We start from the raw sequence: 22,909 nt of genomic DNA, 5'->3' as shown, positions 1-22,909 counted from the left end.
TCTCCAGTTGCCCCCTAAAAACTTTCTCTTGTTCTGAAATTTTTTTTCAGTTTTACATCTAAAAAAAGGTCTTAGTACAATAGTCTAAAGCAATTCCCTGAAACCAGTTTACAAAATTAATTTCACAAAGATATGAAAAAATTAATTCTGAAACTGCTTATTACATAATGTTTGATTTGCTGTAAATGGTCATCAATCCCCTTAAATTAATACGGGAGACAGAAAATTTCCATCACTCTTATACTAGATTTTATAATAGTTTACTGAAGAACAAAATACCTATGTATGTATTTCTTGATATCATTATTCTGAGATTATAATCTTCCAGATTTTTGGTGTCAAAAAACATTTGTTATGAAACCATGGCAATTTAAGGTAATCTTATTGATGTCATAATTTTGCTAACCCTGCATTAGTCTCCTAATATATTTTTTTATTTTATTGATCCATCTAATTGCCCGATCTGTTATATTTCTGTACACTAACAACAAAATATCAGAAAGAGAATTTGAGGCAATAATCTCATTTACTATTGCATCAGAAAGAATAAAATACCTAGGGATACCTAATGAAGCAAAAGACCTGTACTTAGAAAACTATAAGATGTTGAAAGAAACTGAAGATGACAAACAGGTAGAAAGACACACTGCATTCTTAGGTAGGAAGAATCAATATTGTTAAAATGACCATACTATCCAAGGCAATCTACAGATTCAGTGCAACCTCTAAAAAATTACCAGTGGCATCTTTCATAGAACTGGAACCAAAAAATTTAAATATGTATGGAGACACAAAAGACTGCACGTAGCCAAAACAATCCTAAGAAAGAAGAATGGAGTTTGAGGAATGATACACCCTAACTTCAGACTACAGAACCTACAGAAATCAAAAGAATATGGTACTGGCACAAAAACAGATACATAGATCAATACAACAGGATAGAATACCCAGAAATAAACCCACACACTTATGGTCAATTACTCTATGACAAATGAGACAAGAATATACAATGGAGAAAAGATAGTCTCTTCAATAAGTGGTGCTGGGAAAACAGAAAGCTACATGTAAAAGAATGAAAATAGAACATTCTCAATATCATATACAAAAATAAACTCAAAATGGATTAAAGATCTAAAATTTAAGAAGAGATGCTATTAAAATCATGGAAGAAAACATAAGCAGAACACTCTTTGAAATAAATCTCAGCACTATTTTTTTTATCTGTCTCCTAGAGTAACAGAAACAAAAGCAAAAATAAATAAATGGGACCTAGTTAAATTTAAAAGCCTTTGCACAGCAAGGTGAAGTCACTCAGTCGTGTCCGACTCTTTGCGACCCCATGGACTGTGACCTACTAAGCTTCTCCGTCCATGGGATTCTCCAGGCAAGAATACTGGAGTGGATTGCCATTTCCTTCTCCAGGGGATCTTCCCGACCCAGGGATCGAACCCTGGTCTCCTGCATTGAAGGCAGACGCTTTAACCTCTGAGCCACCAGGGAAGATCAAAGGGTCAAGCCTGGGATTCGAACTCCTGACCTACAGAGCCAGATTGCCTGTCCACCTGCCCATCTGCCTAACTGCTATGCTACCGAGGCTTATTAGGAAACCATAAACAAAATGAAAAGACAACCTACAGAATGGGAGAAAATATTTGCAAACAATGCTACTGACAGTGGATTAATTTCCAAAATATATAAACAGCTTATATTGCTCAATATCAAAAACAAACAACCCAATCAAAAATGAACAGAAGACCTAAAAAGACATTTCTCCAAAGAAGACACACAAATAGCCAACAAGCACATGGAAAGGTGCTCAGTGTTGCTATGTGAAATGTGACTCCATGAGGTATCACCTCACATGGGTTAGAATGACCAACATCAAAAAGCTTATATTTAATAAATGCTGCAGAGGGTGGGGAGAAAAAGGAACCCCCTTATACTGTTAGTGGGAATGTAAATTGGGTGCAGCCACTATGGGGAACAGTGCAGAGGCTCGTTAAAAATTTAAAACTAGAGTTACCATATGACCCAGCAATCCCACTCCTGGGCGTATCTGGAAAAGAAGGAAACTCTAAATTGAAAAGATTCATACACCCCAATGTTCACAGTGGCACTATTTACAAAAACAAAGACATGGAAGCAACCTAAATGTATATCAGCTGATGAACAGATAAAGAAGATAAAAAAGACATACACACAATAGAATATTACTCAGCCATAAAGAGGAATGAAATAATGCCAATTGTAGCAACATGGACGGACCTAGAGATTATCATACTAAGTGAAGTAAGTCAAGCAAAGACACTTATATATGGAATCTAAAAAATAATACACATGAACTTCTTTATAAAACAGAAATAGAGTCACAGACACAGAAAACAAACTAATGGTTTTCAAAGCAGCAAAGGAAGAGGGATAAATCAGCAATTATGGAGTAGCATTAGTATTTATTAAAACCATAATAAAACATCACCTTACAGCCACTAGAATGGCTAAAATCACTGAGACTGACTATGTTGTAAGTGGATAAATTTTGTCAATATTTGACCACAAGTCATCTTTCATCGAGTGTTCTGTTAGCTAATCACACTTTGTCCAACCTGTCTGGTCTCATAACCATCAACACCTCTTATACTGTTACAGGCCTGCTGCTATGGAGATCTTTCATTGCTATATATTTCCAAATCAGTGGGCTGGGGTTCCTGTTTAATTAATAAATGATAGACTCTGCCATGCTGCTGACACAGAGAATCTGCTTTCTTCAAAAGTTTGAGATGGAGAGGCTAAAAAATAAAACTGTGACATCGGCACAGTTTATCATAAAAGATACATCATTAAGGTCAGCCCAAATCTGTTCTGAACTACAGAACTCCCTCCAAGCTCCTAAAACAAAGCCAGGTAGGTGTTAGACATTCAACACTTGAATGAATGAAGAAACACTAGAGTTCCATGAGAAAACAGAAATATTAACAAAGAAGCATCAGCCAAATGAGAAATGGGGTTTCTTACTGTTCCCTGCAAGCTTGGGCAGCTGTGGTCCATGTGCCTTTCTGCTCTGTGATCAAGGAGTGGCAGTAGCCTGAATGACGGTGCCACCCAGCGGGGCAGGATTTATCTTCCACCTCCTGAAAAATAGTTGTCCATGCTCACATCATAATGGTCTTTACAACCTAGAGTCTATTCTCAACATAGAGAATCCTGTGAGTCCTCTAATGAAAATAATTTTGTCGCTAGCAAGGAGGTCAGCCCTAATCCCCATTCTCCGCTTTGAGAAATGCAATGGCTTCTTATGGGACACGTTGGTAAAGTCAGCCCTGTTTTAGCTTTACATGTTTAACATTATAATAATTGAATAAAATAAGTAAGCCTCTTTTTAAATTGTAGTACTTAACTACTGTGTTTTGTGATTTTTAAAGCATCACCTGGCTATCTTTTCCTCTTCCCCCTCAAAGCATAGCAGAGCAGGCAGAAGAAACACCAGTGGACAGGGCGCCTCCTCTCCCTCTCCTGGGTTATGATGGGACTTGGCTACAAGTAAAGAGATGTGACTGCTCGACCTGTGTCCCACCTTGGTGCGGGGGCTCCAGGATCTCCAGGCAATTCCATCACACTTGTACAGTTTTCGGAGGCTTTCTTCAAAGTGGAAGAGTTCCTTTAATTCCAGCGTGCAGTTCTTTGGGAATGAGGGCAACGGGTCCTATGGGAAGGAAAGGTAATTTAGATCTGACACCCTGTAAGTTGATCACACTGTTACCTCTTTCAGGCCGTCATTTGCTGAATAGTGTTTGAACTGAGTAAACTATCCCCAAACTTGAAGGCTGTTTTCCGGCCCAGGAAACAGCTTGTTGTCAGGTGAGTAGGAAGTGAAGAGATTTTCATACCTGTCTGGGGAAGTGTGAGCTGGTTGTGGATTCCTCCTTATCGGCTTGAGGAGGTTCTGCCGCTTTGGTTGTCTTTTGGGGCTCACTAATAATGGATATGTTGGCCTTCCTTCTGCGAGCTGGGGAGCTGTCATCTTCCAGTTTCAGGGAAATCATCCCATGATACTTGAGGAAATCAGCAAACAACAATCAAGACAAAACAAACGAAAAGACAGCAAACAAAAGCATTTGTTGTAAAAACAGGCAATTCAAAACCTGGATCAAAATGAAGAGATAAAAGGATTTTTTCCTGCCCACCCAAGCCTCCGCACAAAATTTAAACAGGATTTTAAGGAAAATATATAAATAGAAAAGTTATGAAAGGTAGTTTCACTACATATTTTGCATCCATAAATACAAAAAATTTAGGAATTCTCTCAGACTCAGACAGAGGAGCCTGGCAGGCCAGGGGGTTGCAAAGAATTGGACATGACTGAGTGACTGAGAACACACATTGCTTACACACTATATAAGCTTACATTATAGATGATGTCTGTTCTATTTCTATAAACGGAGGATGGAGGAACCTGAAATCAAGAGAAGAAATAAATAGGGACAAAATTGGCTTGAATAATAATTAGTAATAGGGTAAAACACTTCCAATAAGATTTTTTAGTAACTAAAAGTTTCTAAACATATTTTAAGAGATTTTCCAGGCCCAAATAATTGGAATTTTTAAAAGTCACTGGACTAATCACAGCTTATCAGTGTCAATTCATCTATTCTTCGTCCCAGTTAGAAAAGACATCCTTATTTTTTTGGTACATCTATAGTGCACAGAGGTCCAAGAAACACTCACACACACACACACACACTTACTCATGAGTGTATGCCTGGTGAGAATGCTATGCTAGTAAGTTTAAAGCCATGGTTTCCACACCCAAATAATCTCATTCTTTTTCAGGACCACGAGTCATTCCCTATCTGTGTTGATCACAACAGGAACCAAAGCAGAAATCATATGGATGAGTCAGAATATCTATCACTTTAGTCGGTACAATTAATGAACTATGCTGATGTTTGTATGCAGAGGCCACTTCACAATGGTCCAAGGAACCATGAGAATCTCTATGGCCCCCATTCACTGTGAGAACCAAAACAGCTTCCTCAGCATTTGAGATTGCTTATTAAGATCCTTTGATCCCTTTCATTTGCACTCCACACATCAAAACCCAGGAGGTCCCCATCCTTACTGTTTTGCCGTCGCCTCGGGTCCTAAGCTTCACTGGAGAAAGTTCTTCAGAACCAAAGTCCCGCAGGGCGTCACCCCTGGTGACTGTTAGCTGCTCGGAAGCTGGAAGGGGTCTTCTTTCCAGATGAAAGACACCAGAAGTGGTGGGTGAGGAAGCCCCTGGGGAGAGCAGGTGCCGAACGCCCTTCTCCCCTGCAGTGGGCATGTTTGGACTGAAGGCATATGAAGGATGGCACTGCCCTGGTGGCACACAAAATGGCAGGTCAGTTCATTTTACACAAACAGGTAAGGGATCACATCGACGAAGCTTGGCACTAAATTCAGATGGATGATTTTCCCGCCAGATGTTGTCTTGCTGCCATTTGCCAGAAATCCCTTTACTCGTCATCAGTTTCCATACAGGAAAGCTATGCCCTTTTGCACGTCTACAGGGTGATTATGAGTCATGAAATGGGTTTCACAAACCACAGATGAAAATCACTGTGGTGATTTTATAATCATCCTATCTACTTGGGAAATAGACTGCCTTCATTTCACATCAACAGAACGCCTCCATATTATTGGGTTTATTCCCTGATCAAGTGTCATTCCACACACACTTTTACTTGTTCACCCTCTCCACCGTCTCCATGGGTAGAAACTGGAATTGTTGGAAGATTTTAGTGAAATCAGGTACCAGTTATTCAGATGAGCATTCAGCTGTTAGAGCAAAGATTCAGTCCATCTTAATGGCTCTCCTTTGATTAGAAATATTGCCAATTAGTATGAAAATAGTCTAAACCCAGAGGCACATTTGGATAGCTTCTTCATGTGTCAAGTGTGTACTTCATCTGTTTATGTACTTAATGTGACCAGAAAAGTCTACTGGAAAAAAAAAAAAGAATTTGGTGAGGCAAGGTGGTGCAAAGAGATGTGGAAATCTGAGTACGGTAAAGGAAAGAGGAAAGTGCCTATATTTACTATAGAATGAGAAAGAGAAGTGGAGATTATTAAGCGAAGAAAAATATATGGCCCATAGGGAATGACAGGTGTAAAAATTGGAGTGTAAGACTAAGCATGTAACTGGACACTTGTCAAATGCTAAAAAGACGAAAAAGTAGAGGGTATTTGGCAGGAAAAAGTCAGCGTACCAAGGACTTTGGCTGATCTTTATTTGGTTCACAGGTTGTTCTTTAGCATATACCATCCAGGACCTGTTTGGCTCTGCAACCCAAGGTTACTCATTAATATTCTCCAGCTGCTCCTGAATCCCCACGCCAGCTGCACCTTTCACATCTATTTTCCTCCCATTCCTTCCTCCCTCAGAATTTTCACGGTCACACTACAGCGAGGGCTCAGATTTTAGGCATTAAGAGCTCTCTTCCACAGAGGAAGATAATTACAGCCCTACAAACTCGGGGCAGGGAAATAATTGTCGATAGGTTCTCACCAACATTGTTTCCCCCTTAGTGAGAACAACAAACGGGTAGGGAAAAAAAAACAATGAGGCACTGACTTGTTGCTTTTCTCAAACGATCGTTCTTAGCAGGAGGAAAGCCACATGAAGCAGAAAGCAGAATAAAGGGCCTACATCATGACTGAGGTTGCTTTCTTGACAAGAAATTAAGCATTTTGATTTGAAAGCATTATCCAGCACACTGGCTGTTGAAAGTAAGCAGCTACAGTGCCAAGACTGCTCGTGATTTCAAGATGAGGATCAAAAGAATACCTCCTTTTGAGTCCAAAATTTTCACTGCAGTTTTTGTCTTTGTGCCAAGAACCGCATTCACAGGGGAGTTCAGAATTACTTCAAAGACCTCATCATCTTCCTCTAATCCGTCATAGGTAATTGCTATATTCCACATCTTAGTTGACATTCCTACAAGAAGTAAACATTTTAATTACTCTTTAATTGCTATTTCAATCAACTAGGTGTCAGCGAAATATATTAATTAACACGTCTGCAGCCAGACTGCAGTAGCCTGAGTGAGCCATTGTACTGCAACCAACTTGCTGAAGTCCTGCTGTTCTCCCAAATAATATTAAAAGACCACATTTGTTCCTGGACAATGATGATTCCGTTTAAATGCAAACACTGTAACAAAAAAAAGCAAGCTGCATTAGGGAAGGGATGAACAAAAAATGGTGAGCTGTTGAGACCCCAAGACTTTTTTTTTCTGAGAATTTTTTCCTGACCTGCCCCTTCTCATCTTAAGAATAAATAACTACTGCAATCTTAAAATCTTAATAGTTTGAAAAATCTTAAGATGTTGATGCAGTCAGAAGTGATTATTGGATGGTACTCCACGCTATTCATGGAACCCTTGAAATGATTGATTTCTAACGACAGCTGCTTCCATCGGCTGCCCTACTTCCTGAGATGCTTGTAGCCCACAAACGCTTTTTCTGATGATGTAATACCCCAGAGTTTGATATCCTCCTGTGGAGAATTTATAGGCTGAGGGGTTCTAGAAATAGATGGAGCCAATTTTTTTTCTCTCTCTTTCTGTCTGCCTCTGTTCATGCAGTTACAATCAAGCTTGGATCACAGTAACTTTGCGAACTTAATACAAAACAGTTTTGATGTTACAAATGTATCTCCAGCCATCCTGTCACCACTCAGATGGGATGCAAAGCAACCCCGGAAACACAAAATCAATGTTGGAAGAAACTTCAGAGATTGTCGAATCCTGACCATTTTCCACAACATGTATAGCAGGACATCTGCCCCAAGGGTTTATTTAGAAGAAAAAGAGTTGGCAGGAAGAAAAGAAAGTATTGTTTAGTGGAAAAAGAAGGCTCAGTTTTAAGAGGGAAAAATAAACTTATGGTGTAAGATTCAAGAACTAGGTTTTGAAACTTTATTCTGGGTCATTTACTCATCAGCTATTCAAGTGCTTGTATTTCTATGTGCTAAGTCTTTCAGTTGTGTCCGACTCTTTGCGAACCCCTGGACTGTATGCAGCCCACCAGGCTCCTCTGTCCATGGGATTCTCCAGGCAAGAATACTGGAGTGGGTCGTCATGCCCTCCTCCAGGGGATCTTCCTGACCCGAGGATCAAACCAGCATCTCCTGCATTGACAGGCAGATTCTTTACCACTCCCATGAACTCATCTACATAAATAGTTAAACATGTTTTTTCTAGCCTTCTCATCTAAAAATCTGAATTCTTTTCTCATTGTTCTCATCTGCCAACAGATACAGAACAGACAGTAAACACTACGCGTATGTGGGCTCCAGAGTTGGAAAGACCAGGAGGGCGGAATGGGAAAAGAACATGAGCAAAATCAGAGAGCAAAACAGAGGCCTTAATCAGGAGGGCTGAGCAGAATAGCTGGCTGGAGTAGAGGGGTCTTGCCAGGGAAGAGAGGTGGTAAGGCACCACTGACATCTTGCAGCCAGACTGCAGACAGCCCTGGACCCTCGGTGGTCAGATTCAGACTTTAAACCACACGCAGCAAGGAAGGCTCTTGAAAACGGGTGTCTTAGAAAACTGAAACTGAAAAGTGTTATGTGGGAAGATTTAGGGGCCCAGGCAGGCAAGCAAAGAAGCTAGAAGTTGGGAGTCCACATAGGTAGCTGTCGTAATAAACTGGCATGAAAAGAGACTTAACAATGAAGAAAGCATATGAATACTAGGGCTTTTAATAATTAGAGAGCTCTTTTGACTCTCAAAGCCCATAAAGTTAAGCAGTGGTCAAACAAAAATCCAATACAAAAAAATTTTTTTCAAAGTCTCAACCATTTGCCCTATTTTAAGAATTTTTTTTTTTTTAATTATAGTACCCCCATCCTCCCACCTTTAAAGAAAACCCCTTAAAGTTTTTTAAAACCTTATGGAGTAGAACCATATAATTAGAGAAAATCTATTCTAAGTTTCATTGAAGTATTTTTGATTTGTTTGCCTGCATTTCAACTCTGTTTCTATGTCTACCAGGTGTGCACATAGGACCTACTTTTTTTGGTTAATGAGGTTAGAAATAAGAATTTTCTTAGTCTTTCTTTTTCCTTCCTCTCCCACCTTCAAGGTGCAAAGTATTTGTGAAAGCACAGTGATTATAAACAATTTCAGAAGGCTTGAACTGGCCCCCTGTTCCCATAAACAAAAGGTGCTGAAGAGGAAAAAGAAGTGTCAGGTTATGCAGACAGAGCCCACTTTACAGAGTGAGTTAATTCCTGGATATTTTCCTGCAAAACAGATTTCACTATTGAAAGACATTTTCTCAATTTTTTTTTTTTTTTTTGTAAATGCCACATGAGAGAGCTGTTCCTTTGGAAAACATTTTGACTCTTAGGCACAGTGAAGTCTCAATTAAGAATGCAGCAAAGCCTTCAAGAACACCTATTTTAAAGGAAAACAATCATTTTCTTAAGAATATTTGCACTTTGACTCAAGATTAGACACAATCACAGGACGCCAAGTAGTCAGGGTTTGTTTTCGATTTGGCGCAAAACTGCAAGGCGAGTATAGATCACTAGAGCTTTAAAAAGTCCCTCAGTTTCTCTTCAGCTTCCTCCAAGAGCTCTCCAACCTTAAAATATTCACTCTGATTTCTCGGTCTCTGTTTCTTCCCCAAGCATGGAAGCTGCTGCTTTTAAAGAAATAAACAGATTACTTTGAGTAAAAGGGGTGGGAATGGGGATGAAGACATCAGATCTGAAAGAGGTAAGGATTAACAACATGGGAATAAGTAAGTATTTGCAGGATCAGTGGTCGGGGGAAATGTAACATTTTCTAAAGGAAGATAACAGTTTATGAAAGTTTCTGGCTAATGAGCTCCAAAACAATGGGCAGCCAAGTGCTGTTTCTTTTTCATTTATACACTATGTTTACTTATTTTCTTCAAATGTTTAAATAATCTCTAAACTCTTAACTATTTAGAGCCTCCAGAGGTCTTTAGTATCTAACTCAAAACAGCATGCAAACTCTTCCAGAAAAATGGGTACTTCTCTCACCCAGAGGAACCTGCAAGGGGACTGCTCAAAATCTACCCAAAGCCCAAATCACTCCTGATCTTGTCACAAACAGACCGCGAGTAATAAAGATGGCATACAACAAAGACTCCTGCCTCTCAAAAAGTGGAAAGACCGAACCTGCCTTAATCTGACATACATACAAGTCACCGTGCAAATGCCCTGTGCAAGTCCTTTGGCCTTGAGGTTTATCAGAACCAGTGTCTGTGGCAACTCAAGGGTAAACTGCAATACATAATAGGAATAGTTCTTCTCACCAAGGGCGGTCAGGTTGAGGAAAACACTGAGGCAAATCAGAAACTTAAGCATCATAGGAAGGAGGCCAATAACAACACTGGTGGTGGTGTTCAGTCGCCCAGTCGTGTCTGACCTTTTGTGACCTCATGGACTGCAGCATGCCAGGCCTCCTTGTCCCTCACCTTCTCCCGGAGTTTGCCCAAGTTCATGTCCATTATATCAGTGATGTCATCCAGCCATCTCATCCTCTGACACCTTTTTCTCCTGCCCTCAATCCTTTCTAGCATCAGAGATTGTTGCATATGAAATGTGAGTCTCTTTTTTTTATAGGTTGTGTCACTCAGAAATCGCTACATTGGAGTCCTAAACTTATTTGGAAATAAGGGCATTACAGATGCAATTCACATGAAGTCATACTAGAGTGGAGTGGACTCCTAATCTATTATGACTAGTGTGGTTATAAAAAGCGGGAGTCTGAACACAGACACACACAAGAACGCCCGACTGGGACAAAGGCAGAGACTGGGTGAGACAGCAGACGCCAAGGAAGCCCAGGGATCCCAGCAGAGCATCCGATCACGGAAACGAGGACGGAGCAGACTCCCTCTCAGCCCTTAGAAGGAATCAACCCTGCCCACATCACGATCTTGAATTCCTAGCCTCCAGAATGGTAAGGAGACAAATTCCTGTTTTTAAGCTACCAGGTTTGTGATACTTTGTCAGGACAGCTCCAGCAAGCAAATACAGTCACCAAACATCATACAACTTGCAGCCATGTCTGACTCTTTGTGACCCCATGGATTGTAGCCTGCCAGGCTCCTCCGTCCATGGAATTCTCCAGGCAAGAATACTGGAGAGGGTGGCCATACCCTTCTCCAGGGAAACTTCCCAACCCCAGGATCAAACCCAGTTCTTCTGCACTGCAGGCAGATTCTTTACTGACTGAGCCACCAGGAAAGCCTGAACTGCAGAAAGGCATTCTTTTCTACGTTTAATAGTAACTTATCAGTTTTGGAGTGGTGATGCTATTCAGGCAATTTTGTTTTGCCTTTGCCAAAACGTCCTGGGTCAGTGGCAGACAGTGGCAAAAGTTTTGATCAGGTGGCTGATTCTCAGAGTACAGAACACATCCTCTGCAGAAAAGCACAAAGGTACAAGCCCCGGCTGCCTCTCAGAGCCTTTCCATTCACCCCTGGGCAGGTGATCGAGGTCTATCCCACACAGAGGGTAAGAGAGAGAACCATGCAGTACAGTGAGGGAGAGATACCCGTCCCCATCTTCAGCAGCCAGGGAAAGGGGGCATGGCTTCTGCCCTGGTGCTCCCGCCAGGCACAGTTGCCAAAAGTGTGTCTGTCTTTTGGGCTAAGTCCCCTTCTGCTGCTGCCATCTCCTCTAGGGAGTCTCCCAGGATTTTTCTCAGCCAGAACAGTGGTGCACCCTTGGGGTCCCAATGCACTCTATCAATGAGTTGTTCTCATGTCTGTATTTCCCAAAGCATAGAGCATCTGTGGGGGCTTCCCTGGTAGCTCAGCTGGTAAAGAATTCATCTGCTATGCAGGAGACCCCAGTTCAATTTCTGGGTAGGGAAGTTCCCCTGCTACCCACTCCAGAATTCTCAGGCTTCCTGAGCAGGCTCAGATGGTAAAGAATCCACCTGCAATGCAGGAGACATGGGTTTAATCCCTGGGTTAGGAAGATCCCCTGAAGAAGGGAATGGCTACCCACTCCGGTATTCTTGTCTGGACAATCTCCATGGACAGAGGAGCTTGACGGGTTACGCTCCATGGAATCACAAACAGTCAGACATGACTGAGCAACAAAGCACAGCACAGCAGAGAACATCTATGAGAGTAGGCCCCATGCTTTTATATTCACTTTGCACCTAGAAAAAATTTTCCAAAGGCCTGAAGCAAAATAGGCGCTATCTAATTAAATAATAATTTTCCCTGAAAGCTGCTCATATCAAGCTATTCCAAGACAGATAATTGAGAAATGCCCTTTAGGAATCCACATGACTATAACATTCTGAAATTTTCCATCAAAATATGAGGCAATTACATTATTTCAGCTTTGTGTCAGACCTTTAAATCATTTTTTTAAATGGCATTTCTTCTGGAATTTTGGATGTTTGCTTTAATATTTTATACATTTTATTTGTTACGATCTTTCATCTCATTTAAAATGAATATCCACTAGTAATAAAATCAAATATGAAGCACAAAACCTCAAGGCCAAACTGATCTCTCTGGAAGCGAGGTAATACTGTTCCTTGAGGAGTTCTAGTTGGCTGAAGTTGCATAATAGTCTGTCTTTTCCACAATCTCTAGACTGTCTTACAAAAACATGAAACAAACTGTAGACACACAATGTACCTGGGTCAAACTGAACCAGCTTAGATGGAGTCATGGTGAAATCCTTTCCAACTGTAGCTGACATTTGGTTGACCTTAAGAGGGAAAAAAGAGAAGACATTCTTTTAACAAAAATATGCTGTGATAGAGAAATGTTGAGTCTAATCTCATACTAGACCAACTCATGTTCTTAAATCTGTTTCTAACATAAACTAACTTTTATTATAATATATCATTTTCGATCCAACTTCCTTAAAGTTACTTTTTTTCCTAGACTAATATCAATGGAAGTACACATAAAACTTTTTATTTTTTGGCTTCTCCTTTATTAATAATTCAGTTGTTGGAGAAAGTAATGTGAATTTTAAACAATATTTTTCTCTTTGCTACAGATACCATTTTATTCCATGGCCTTCCCTCTACCCCAGCATGGTCCTAAAATGATGCCTTGAAGGAAAGGAAGGGGCAGAAAGAGAAGGAAAAGTGGGCTCTCCTGACAAATAGAGAGCTGCTCTGTGGGTCAGTTGGAGGGATCCCGCAAGCTCAGAGCGCAGCCTTCGGACCAGATGAATGAAAACAAGTCCGGCCCATTCTCTTGTCTGGATGAAGCCATTCCCCTTCACAGGCAGGAATAAGGGCTCTGTGGGGATGACAGACCTGGGGAACAGCCACACAGAGGCCACTCATGCCCAGAGCTCAGGGCTTTAGAAGTTTCTTCAAGTAAGTTGTTAAAAAAAAATGCTCTAGTCTAAAGAGACTACTGGCTGCTCCCCTGTTTCCCTTCCCTGGGGCTGAAGGACAGAGATGATTTAAGGACTCGACATTGTGCCCTTAACTTCCCCCAAGGAACCTAAATATATGTGAAGAACACATATTTAGTTTGAAACATGGTTGAAAAAGAGTTTGAAAAAGAGGCTTCAGCTGGTTTGAAAAAGAGGTCATTGAATGAGATGTTTGGGGAAAATGGGTTACTCGTTTCTTCGCTTTCTTACAAGGGACGAAGGGCACAATTCGAAATACACAAATTCCTATTTCTTTGGTCTCAGACATGATTTCCATTTCTACCAAAGGCCCTAACATCTGCCAGTGGTCTGCAGTGGAAATGCTTTGCTCAAGAAGAGTACTGCCAGGTGAATAAAGATGCACACATGGAGAACCAACACATGGACACAGTGCGGAGAGGAGAGGGTGGGATGAATCAGGAGACTAGCTTTGACATGTATACACTACCAGTGTAAACCAGGTAGATATAGCGATACATGGACATATATACACTAACATGTGTGAAATAGATAGCTACCATGTGTGAAACAGACAGCTGCTGTATAGCATGCTCAACTTGCTGCTGCTATGACCTAGATGAGTGGGCTGCAGGTGGGAGGGAGGAAGGTTTAAGAGGGAGGGGATATATGTATACACAGAGTTTATTCACTTTGTTATACAGCAGGAACTAATGCAACATTATAAAACAATTGTACTCCAATAAAAAAAAAGAAGAGCACTGCCTCCTAAACCCCTACTCGCTCTTTCTCTACGATGCCAAGGCTCCTCCCGAACAACCTTTCCCTGTGGAAAGGCAGCCCATTGTACACCTGTACCCACCATATGCTGGGAGTTACACTTCCCCGTGTGGTTCTTGCACATGCAATTACCTAGTATTTACCACCACTGAGTTTACAGAATCCTACGTGGGAAAAGAAATGGGCTAAGGTGAGGTGGTTGCAGCAGCCAGTCCGGCGCAGGTTGGTGATTCAAACCAAGGCAACAACAGAGGGTAGAAGCACTTTCTTAAGCAGCCAATCAACTCCAGTCTAAAGTGGCAGGCTGTGCTGTGGGCAAAGTGGTCCCTGAAAGACTCAGGCTGTTTGAGAAAGGCCTGCAAACACAGCCGGCAGCTTGACTGTGCGTGCTCAGCTTCAGCAGACAAAAGATCCCCTGTCACACCAGATCTGTTCTTCCTGCCTGGCAAGGTGAACAGTTCTGTGGCCCAAAACTCCAGACTAGAGCATATGGTGTTTTCTCTGGAGGCCCAGAAGATTATCAGGAAACCATCCACGCAGAGTCTTTCTTTTTCCATAACCAATGTACTGGGAAGTTATAGGGGACACCAAGTTATCTGATCCTGTAACAATCATAAAGCACCCACAGATCAGGAAAACAGAACCTATGCCCACTGGAAAGATAAACGCTGAGTCTGGTATATAGTATAATCTATGTGCACAAGGTTCTGAAGGTGATTTGAACTTGTAATTGAGACTTCGCTGAGATGGCATTTTCCCCCAGAACCTAATATCACTGCTGTTTTTCCTTCCCTTTAGATTGAGGAGGAAGTCTTTACCAGCATTAGTATCTACAGGCTTTTCATGCTCTCATTCTCACCATGTGCAATTTTTCTAGAGACTCCTTAAAAACCCTTCCATTCTAGAAGCCATGGTTGTGCTCCATGTTCCACGTCAGTAGAAAGAAATATCAGGTGACTAGACCAAAATTAATTATTGAAAATGTCTTATATTTCAGGGTGCCTCTATTGCTACATAGCCTCTTAATTTTGCATGACTTGGGTGATGCTTAAGACAGGTGTAATCCCTGATTTTTCTCATCCAGTGAGACCATAGGAAGTGATCTTGGTGCATGCTAAGAGAAAGTCATACAAGGACTGAAGTTTGCAGACAACTTTCCTTTCCAAAGCAGAGTTTGGCCCAAGTTCACTAAGTTGGGTAGATCTTATGAAATCAAACTTCAGGAGTTAAAGACCAGATTTAAAAACTAAAGATGGGTTAGAAAGAGCATATGTAGGAGCTAACGTATCTTGATAAACGATGGAGGGACAAAGGTTTTGTACTTTGACTTTCTGGAACAGAGCAACACTCCTGCAGTTTGAAGTTTCCTTAGTTACTCTGAGTTTCTCTAAGGAAATAGTCAAAGGCACCAACCAGCAACCTAGGCTTTAGCTTGAAAGATGATAGTCTGGAGTTGTTACCTGTACACTCACAAAGGCTGAGTCCATGGAATATCCCCTTCTGGTAATTTCCAAGGGCAGCATGCCCATATTCTCACAGACCTCATATTCAGTCTGTGACCACTCAATATGAGACCACTTCAGTTCCAAACTATGCATGTAAGAAAAGAAAAAAAAAAAGAAAATCATGAGAAATGCAAAGTGGAAGCCTGTGGGGCTCCTCTGCTGGGTATAAAACAACCACTGAGTGGTTCATCAACCTACACCAGTGCTACAAAGTCCTTGCATATGTTTGGTACCTTTTAGCTCACAAAGAACATCTACTAGCATTATCTCATTTGTTACTCTCAATACTGCTGTTAGGAAGAGAGAGCATGTATCAGAATTCTATCTTATAAATGCAGAAATGAGATTAAAAGTCTATCCAAAGGCTACGGTTATCAATGATAAAGGAAGGGACTCAAATCTGAGAGTGTTTGGAAGGGAAAGGAGCAGGTGGTTAAGTTCAAGGAGATGTTCATTTTTGGAAAGGACATTGATATGGAACTTCTCTCCTATATTTTGGCCTCCTTCAATGGTACAACAAGATCATTTCAAGGCAAAGATCTTCTCTAAACTCAGGTTCAGTTTAATAACAAGATATCTTTGAGGAGTGTCTAGGAATTAGAATGTCCATGTATTTTACAAGTTTGTCCATCCCTCCTCTGTGTATGTGAAAGGACTACACTAACATATAGCTTGATTTCAGCTATACAACTAAATAAACCTGTTAAAGAGAGAATGGTCTTTTTTTCCACACTATGTTTAGTGAGTCCAAAATTTGATAGAAACTGACTTCCTAAATCCTCATAATACCAAGAGGTTTTTTTTGTTTTTTGTTTTTTTTTTTTGGTCTTTTTCCTTTTCTTCAGAAAAGAACACTGAGCTTAGAGAGGTTAAATAACTAGCTCGAAGGCAAAATGCTATGACAAAGCTAACAGACAGCAGAGACAGAATCCTTAGCATAAATCTGAAACCAAATGCTCTGTTCCTTCTCTACCATTCTTCTTCCCAACTAAAGTTCTTCATGACTCGTGATCTGAGCTCAAGCAGTGGACTACACTTTTATCTTTATCCTGAAACAGTTCCCTTTTTGAGGTGAGAAACTTGAAATGGTTCACCTGAACAGTTCTCTTCAAAGATTTTCTTACATTTTTTTACCCCCTGTATCTTGCAGCAACATAAAAGACATGAACAGTCTTCACTATGATCATTTAAGTCACTTCCATTGTTTTGGTTTTATTCATTTTCCTTTCACTCTCCATTCATAAAACCCTCAGAGTGTGCCTGACTGTATTCCCAAACTTCCACTTAGATTCAGGTCTTTCCTCTAGACTTTTAAATTTACTTCTTACAGTGTTTTTCCTTGCAGAGTTAGAAATTCTGGGTGCTACCGACTAGGGTGCGGAGTTCACAAATTTCAAAGAACACGCCACACTCTCCTGGAGATCATTCCTAACAGAGAGTAATAAGTTTGTCCTCTAGTCAACCCTTTATATCCTTGCACCAGTCACGTATCACAGCCACATCCTATATATTAAGTTGCAAAACAAACTCAACAGCACTGGGTTCCACTCTACCAACCAGCAGCCAGTGAGACAATGGTAGTGTGGAAGCATGGAATTATTCCAGAGGTTCAGGAATTTGTATTAATATATATGTTTATTCAATCAATAGACATGACATTTATTGTTATTGGCATGCTGGGCTTCACAAACTTTTGACATGAAAATTGGATACTTATATTAAATAAAATTGGGAACCTCATGGGCCTTGATGAAATCGATTTCAAATCTGACAGCAGACAGATCAAGAAAGAAAGAAATGACAATGCCTAAAGAATCACAAGATAACAAGCAACATGGATGTTATAAACACCAATAGAAATAACACGTTGCAATGAATTCCTAAAGGATCCAGCCAGATAAGAAAGGGAAACAAAATCAACAAGAATGATTGAAAGAGAAAACAGAAAGATAAAACAGGAAGGAAAAGGCAACAGTGGGAACCAGTGAAATACACAGAGATGGATTTCGACTAAGTCTGCGTAAGGTTCAAATGAGTTTCAAAGTTCAATCTTCTAAGAATCTATGCATTGCTGATGCTAACCAGAACCAGCAAAAATTCATCAGTGTCACTCTGCAGGTCCAGATGACCTTGAGGCCTAAAGTGAAGTGTGATTTGATTGCTGATCTAGATCAGGGGATCATGCAGAGTGACATTTAGTTTCAAAGCATTAAGGGTTTTGGTGTTTGGGAATGTGTACACATCACCCTGATACATCACTGGAATGCTGCATGATGCTTAGAGGTTAAGGTTGTAATTACACAATGTTCTATTTTACTTTCTTAAAACTATTCCCTACAAATAATAAATACCTATTTGAAAGCTATGAAATTTAAGCCAGACTACATATTTTCAGAAAAATATTTAACTCATGAGGCACTTGCTTTGAAAGTTAACCCAGAGGACACATGCTTTGAAAGTGTTTTTTGTTTTCTTCAGTATTGTATTGTATTTAAGAAGGCCTTTCTACACTGAGTCTACAGCTGCTTAAACTCTACACAAACACTTGAAAGAAAAGTAAGAGATGTAGTCAGTCACCTGGGAATTCTCCCTGCAAGACGCCACACAGACAGATGTTTGGTATCATGCAGATAACCAGAGGCAGAAACCCATGAGAGAACTGTGGAAAGCTCTGGATTGGGAGATGTCAAGCAGACAGGGGTTGGTTCACATCTTCACATCTTAATGAGCCCCCTCCTTCTATTATCATAAAGTTCAGCTCATTCTGAAGTCAGAAATGAAGTTTACTGACACACTTTCTGTGAAACCCACATGGCAATCATTGTGAGTCAGCAGGACACAAGAACTCCTCAAGCCCCGAGGTCAGGATTTCTTGGCCTTGGAACTACTGACATTTGGGACCAGGTCATTCTTTGTGGTGGGAGGCTGTCCTGTGCACCGTACAATGTGTCCCAGTGGGGACTTCCTCACTGATCTAGTGGTCAAGACTCTGCTTCCAATGCAGGGGGCACGGGTTCTATCTCTGGTCAGGGAATTAAGACTTCACGTGCTGCGGGGTGCAGGCAAAAAAAAGAAACAGTGTTTAGTAACATCCCTGGCTTCTACTCACTAGATCCCTTAGGTGTAGCCATGCCATTCCGTTCCAGTTACAACAGTCAAAACTGTTTCCGGACATTTCCAAATGTCCCTCATGGGGAAAGTCATCCCCAGGTGAGGAACCTTCCTGAACTGATTTCGCAGACTCATCACAACAGAAAATTCTATTTACTCTATAAGCCAAGTTTTGGTTCTCAACAACGGTCATGAATGAAAGACATAGTCTGTGGGATCTGTCCAGACTATTCAATTTCTGTTCCTCCATCCTATGCCTTTCGTGATGTAGGGCTGAAACCATCACAATATTGTAAAGTAATTATCCTCTAATTAAAATAAAAACTAAAAAATAAAGGCAACAGTACCCAGCATATGTAATAAAAAGATATAATGTCTCACATGAAAAAGAAATTAAATGGGATGAGACTTCCAGTTCTTCTCTTGGTCAAAGACAAGACAAACTGTTTAATTACCCAGTTTAGCAATCCACCTCCAAAGTCCAGCATGTGTGATCCCCTTTAACCTGATTAACTCTCATTTTCCCAAGTATGTATAACATACTATTTAATTCACTTAAGTACTAAGGTAGTTAGCTAAGTACCTAGGTACTCAGCTCCAAGTAAACAGGGGTCTTTAGTTCACTGATGTATCACCAAGTACCTTGTAGGGTGACTGGGACATAATAAATACTCAATAAATATTTGCTCAAGGAAATAATGAACTTCGTTTAACCTACTGTTTGAAAAGCTAAATTGACCATTGAAACTTTTTTTCTTCCCAGCCCTATTCACATATTTCACACAATTTGAAAAAAAAAAAAAAATTCTAGGCAAGATGACCCTCACATGTTTTTCTAGCCCTGACTTATTCTGGATTCTGGGAATCCAGGTCATACTGGATTGTATTAGCTTGAGAGAAAGATGGCATTGGTAAATGAGCATTCTATCATAAAGCATGGTGTCTTATTTTCTAAGGCACATGCATGCGTCTCAACATGTGACAGTATCTAGAAACAGCTTTATTTTTCATAATGGGAGGAAGGTGATACTGGTACTTAGTGGGTGTAGTCCAGGGATGTTGCTAAATATCCTTCAATGTACAGGACACCCAACTCACCCTCCACCCAAGCCCCACGACGAAGAATTGTCTCGACCAGATAGTCAAGAGCGTTGAAGCAGAGTCAAAAATATATGCTTTCTGATATACTAAGTCATGTCTGACTCTTTGCGATCCCAATGACTGCAGCACACCAGGCTCTCCCGTCCTTCACCATCTTCCAGAGTTTGCTCAGATTCGTGTCTACCGAGTCGGCGATGTTATCTAACAATTTTGTGGCTACTTGGTTCATTTATATGAAGGAACAATGAACCAAAAGAATCATTTGGAATTAAACTTTATTTTGGGATTTGGGACATTAATCCAGGTTAACAAGCAAATGTAAAAAAGGTACTTGGCTGCTCTCTGCCTCAGTTTCCTCACTACCCCAAGTACAATAATAATGAGCCTGTACTTCAAAGAGGTTGAATGAACCTTAATGAACACTCATTAAGTACTCTGAGCTTCTCAGTGAAAGGTTTTATAGTAGCTAAAATGGTGATTAAATTATTCTTATAACTAGATCTTCACTTATAATCAAGTAGCATATGACTTAAGAAAATCAAAATGTTAAAAAATATTTTCTAAGTATTCAAGACTTATCAATTCAAAGAGGATGCTATTAAGCTCCATAAAAATGCTATGAACACCTGTGTTTTCCTTTCTGCCTTTCTCTCATGATAATGGGGAAACGGTGCTTAGTCAGGAAGCAGCATAGTGAGTACCCCAAACAAGTGCTTTGGAGTCAGACACATCTCATAACCACTTATTAGTGTGTGATTATGGTCAGTTACTCAGTCTCTCTGGACCACAATTTTCATCATCTGTAAAATGAGGGAAATTACATTCATGTTAAATGATGCAAATTAAAACTTGTTAATATGTATAAAGCACCTGTACACAGTGGGTGCTTAATAAGGGCTATTTCCCTTTCCTTCCTCTGTGGTTTCTTAGATCTAATCTAGAGACAAATACTTTAACTTCTGGCTTGCAGGTAACATGAAAGCTTTACCTAACCAAGAGTTTCAACCTCTTCCCCTATAACGTGTTTCATAAAAGTTGTTAAAGCATTACTAAGTTCACCTGCTAGGGAGGAGAAGGATCAAGGAGCTTGGAATCATGGAGCAGCTGGGGAAGCAGCCACTGAGTTATGAAGAACTTCAGCAGGGGTCAACTTTTGTTTTGAAGCTCACCTTTTCTGCAATGGGTGCAAGAAAGAGGTCAACACTGAACGCATGTTAAGAAACTGCCGTGGTCAGGCGTCAGCTACATTCTGTGGTCTGCAAAGGTGTTTTTGATGAATGATGTGGTTCCTACGTGACAGAGTTTGGGTGGGATGCAGACCATCTTGAGATTCACACTGGACATGAGAATGGCATGCTAAGGCATGCGCTGAGAAGATGAGCACTCACATTGAGGTCAGGAGGTCCTGGTGCACTGTGGGCTCTGCCATTTATTCACTTAGTGGCTGCTGGCCAATTACTTAAATGCTTTGAGCCTGATTTCCTTATCACCCTCAGAGAACTGTTTTGCAGAGTAAAATGGAAAACACATGTGAAAGCATCTAGCACAGTGCCTGAAATTTAGACACTTAACCAAATCTAAATTTTGATGCAAATTCCCATGGATTTCAACGTTCTATAGTAATTTCTATTTACAAGTGTCTCCTAAATGTATCACATGAAAAGCTTGTGCCATGAGCTATTCTGGGGCAGGGTGGTCTTGGTTTTATAATCAAATCATATCGAGATATGTTGCATATTATATCCCTCTCTTGAAGATTCCCAATGCACGCACGCATCTTTGTGACTTTGGCAATGTGATGCATTAGTGAGTCATAATAACTTGATCACATCAAGATTTCCTAACACCATTTCTAATGGAAAGTCTATTGACCCTTCAGGACTGATGCACTATAGATTGCTGCCATAGCAAAAACTTTTTAGCAATCAAGACTCCGGGACAATTCTCACTGAACATGAGTTCTCCTTATTCTATAAAGAGCCTCCTTTCTGCTCCTGATTGCATCCACCAGTCCCTTTAGCTTCATTGCAGAATGTGTTCACCCCTTAAAATATACAGAATATTAATCTATTAATCCTAAACCAAACCAGAACTCAAAGTTCACTGCATTCAGATTATTAATAAGAATATGGATTGTTCCCTTTGTGAACATCTCAGAGTCCATTTCTAACTCATGGGCCTTAGCTGGCCACCAGAGGCCTCTGGGATACTTCCTCAGTCAATCATTGTCCCCCTCATGAATGCACAGCAATAGCAATCATCACCGCAGGTCATGTTTGTCAAGGACTTTAAATAGACGCTCCCACATGTTTACCTCATTTGTTCCTCTAAATAAATTGTAATACTGCCCCCAATTTACAGATGAGATAACTAAGATAACTAAACACTTGACCTAGGTCAAAGGCAAAGTCAAAACCCAAACCTGTTCTTTGGCTCCGAGTCCAGTGGTTTACTGTATACTATATATCCCATTCTCCCCAGTTCATTAGCCATGGAGTACACACTCATACTGAGACCTGTAATTTACATTTAAGCTCCTTGAGGAGTAAGTATTCTTCCTTTCTTGTTGCTTTGATGGCCAAAGATTGGAGAAAAATACGGAGCTGAGACTGTTGCTTCTTTCCCCTTAGGCCAGTTCAGCACACTCAGTAAGAGTGGGCAAGAAGTCCTCTAGTGCAGTGAGGAAAACCAAGGATTTGAGAGTCATAATTTCTGTGCCAAAATCTTGGCTCCTTCTCTGATGAGCTGTATGAGCTTGGAAAAGTCACTTCCTATCTCCTTGCCTCAGTCTCCTCACCTGTAAATTCTGGATTATGATGGTACCTAACTTAAAGTTTGTTGTGATGATTAAATGAAGAGCAATGAAGTAGAGCAGAAAGCTATAGTGTAAATGCCTGTGATTTATTCTATACAGGTAGCTAGGTTCCTGCTAGCTCTGGGAAGACAGATCGTTATTCATAACATTGTTTCCTACTGGAAAAAAAAATGTTCTTGTTCCAAAAAGTATCTACTTACA

At 40.5% G+C, this 22,909-nt stretch overlaps 1 protein-coding gene across 2 annotated transcripts in view; it reads right to left on the bottom strand.

Annotated features, from left to right (window-relative positions):
• Positions 1 to 22,909, bottom strand: part of FREM1 (FRAS1 related extracellular matrix 1) — a 179,345-nt gene that overhangs the window by 9,744 nt on the left and 146,692 nt on the right. For both annotated transcript variants that reach the window (XM_013965901.2, XM_013965904.2), the window contains 8 exons: positions 15,637 to 15,766; positions 12,679 to 12,751; positions 6,824 to 6,973; positions 5,117 to 5,355; positions 4,403 to 4,450; positions 3,885 to 4,049; positions 3,572 to 3,700; positions 3,013 to 3,128 (listed from right to left, as the gene is read on the bottom strand). In XM_013965901.2, the coding sequence (XP_013821355.2) occupies positions 3,013 to 3,128; positions 3,572 to 3,700; positions 3,885 to 4,049; positions 4,403 to 4,450; positions 5,117 to 5,355; positions 6,824 to 6,973; positions 12,679 to 12,751; positions 15,637 to 15,766 (1,050 nt within the window). The remainder of the gene's footprint in view (positions 1 to 3,012; positions 3,129 to 3,571; positions 3,701 to 3,884; positions 4,050 to 4,402; positions 4,451 to 5,116; positions 5,356 to 6,823; positions 6,974 to 12,678; positions 12,752 to 15,636; positions 15,767 to 22,909) is intronic.

Source organism: Capra hircus, chromosome 8 (genome assembly GCF_001704415.2).
Source record: "Capra hircus breed San Clemente chromosome 8, ASM170441v1, whole genome shotgun sequence".
NCBI lineage: Eukaryota > Metazoa > Chordata > Mammalia > Artiodactyla > Bovidae > Capra > Capra hircus.
This window is presented reverse-complemented; position numbering and strand designations above follow the sequence as displayed.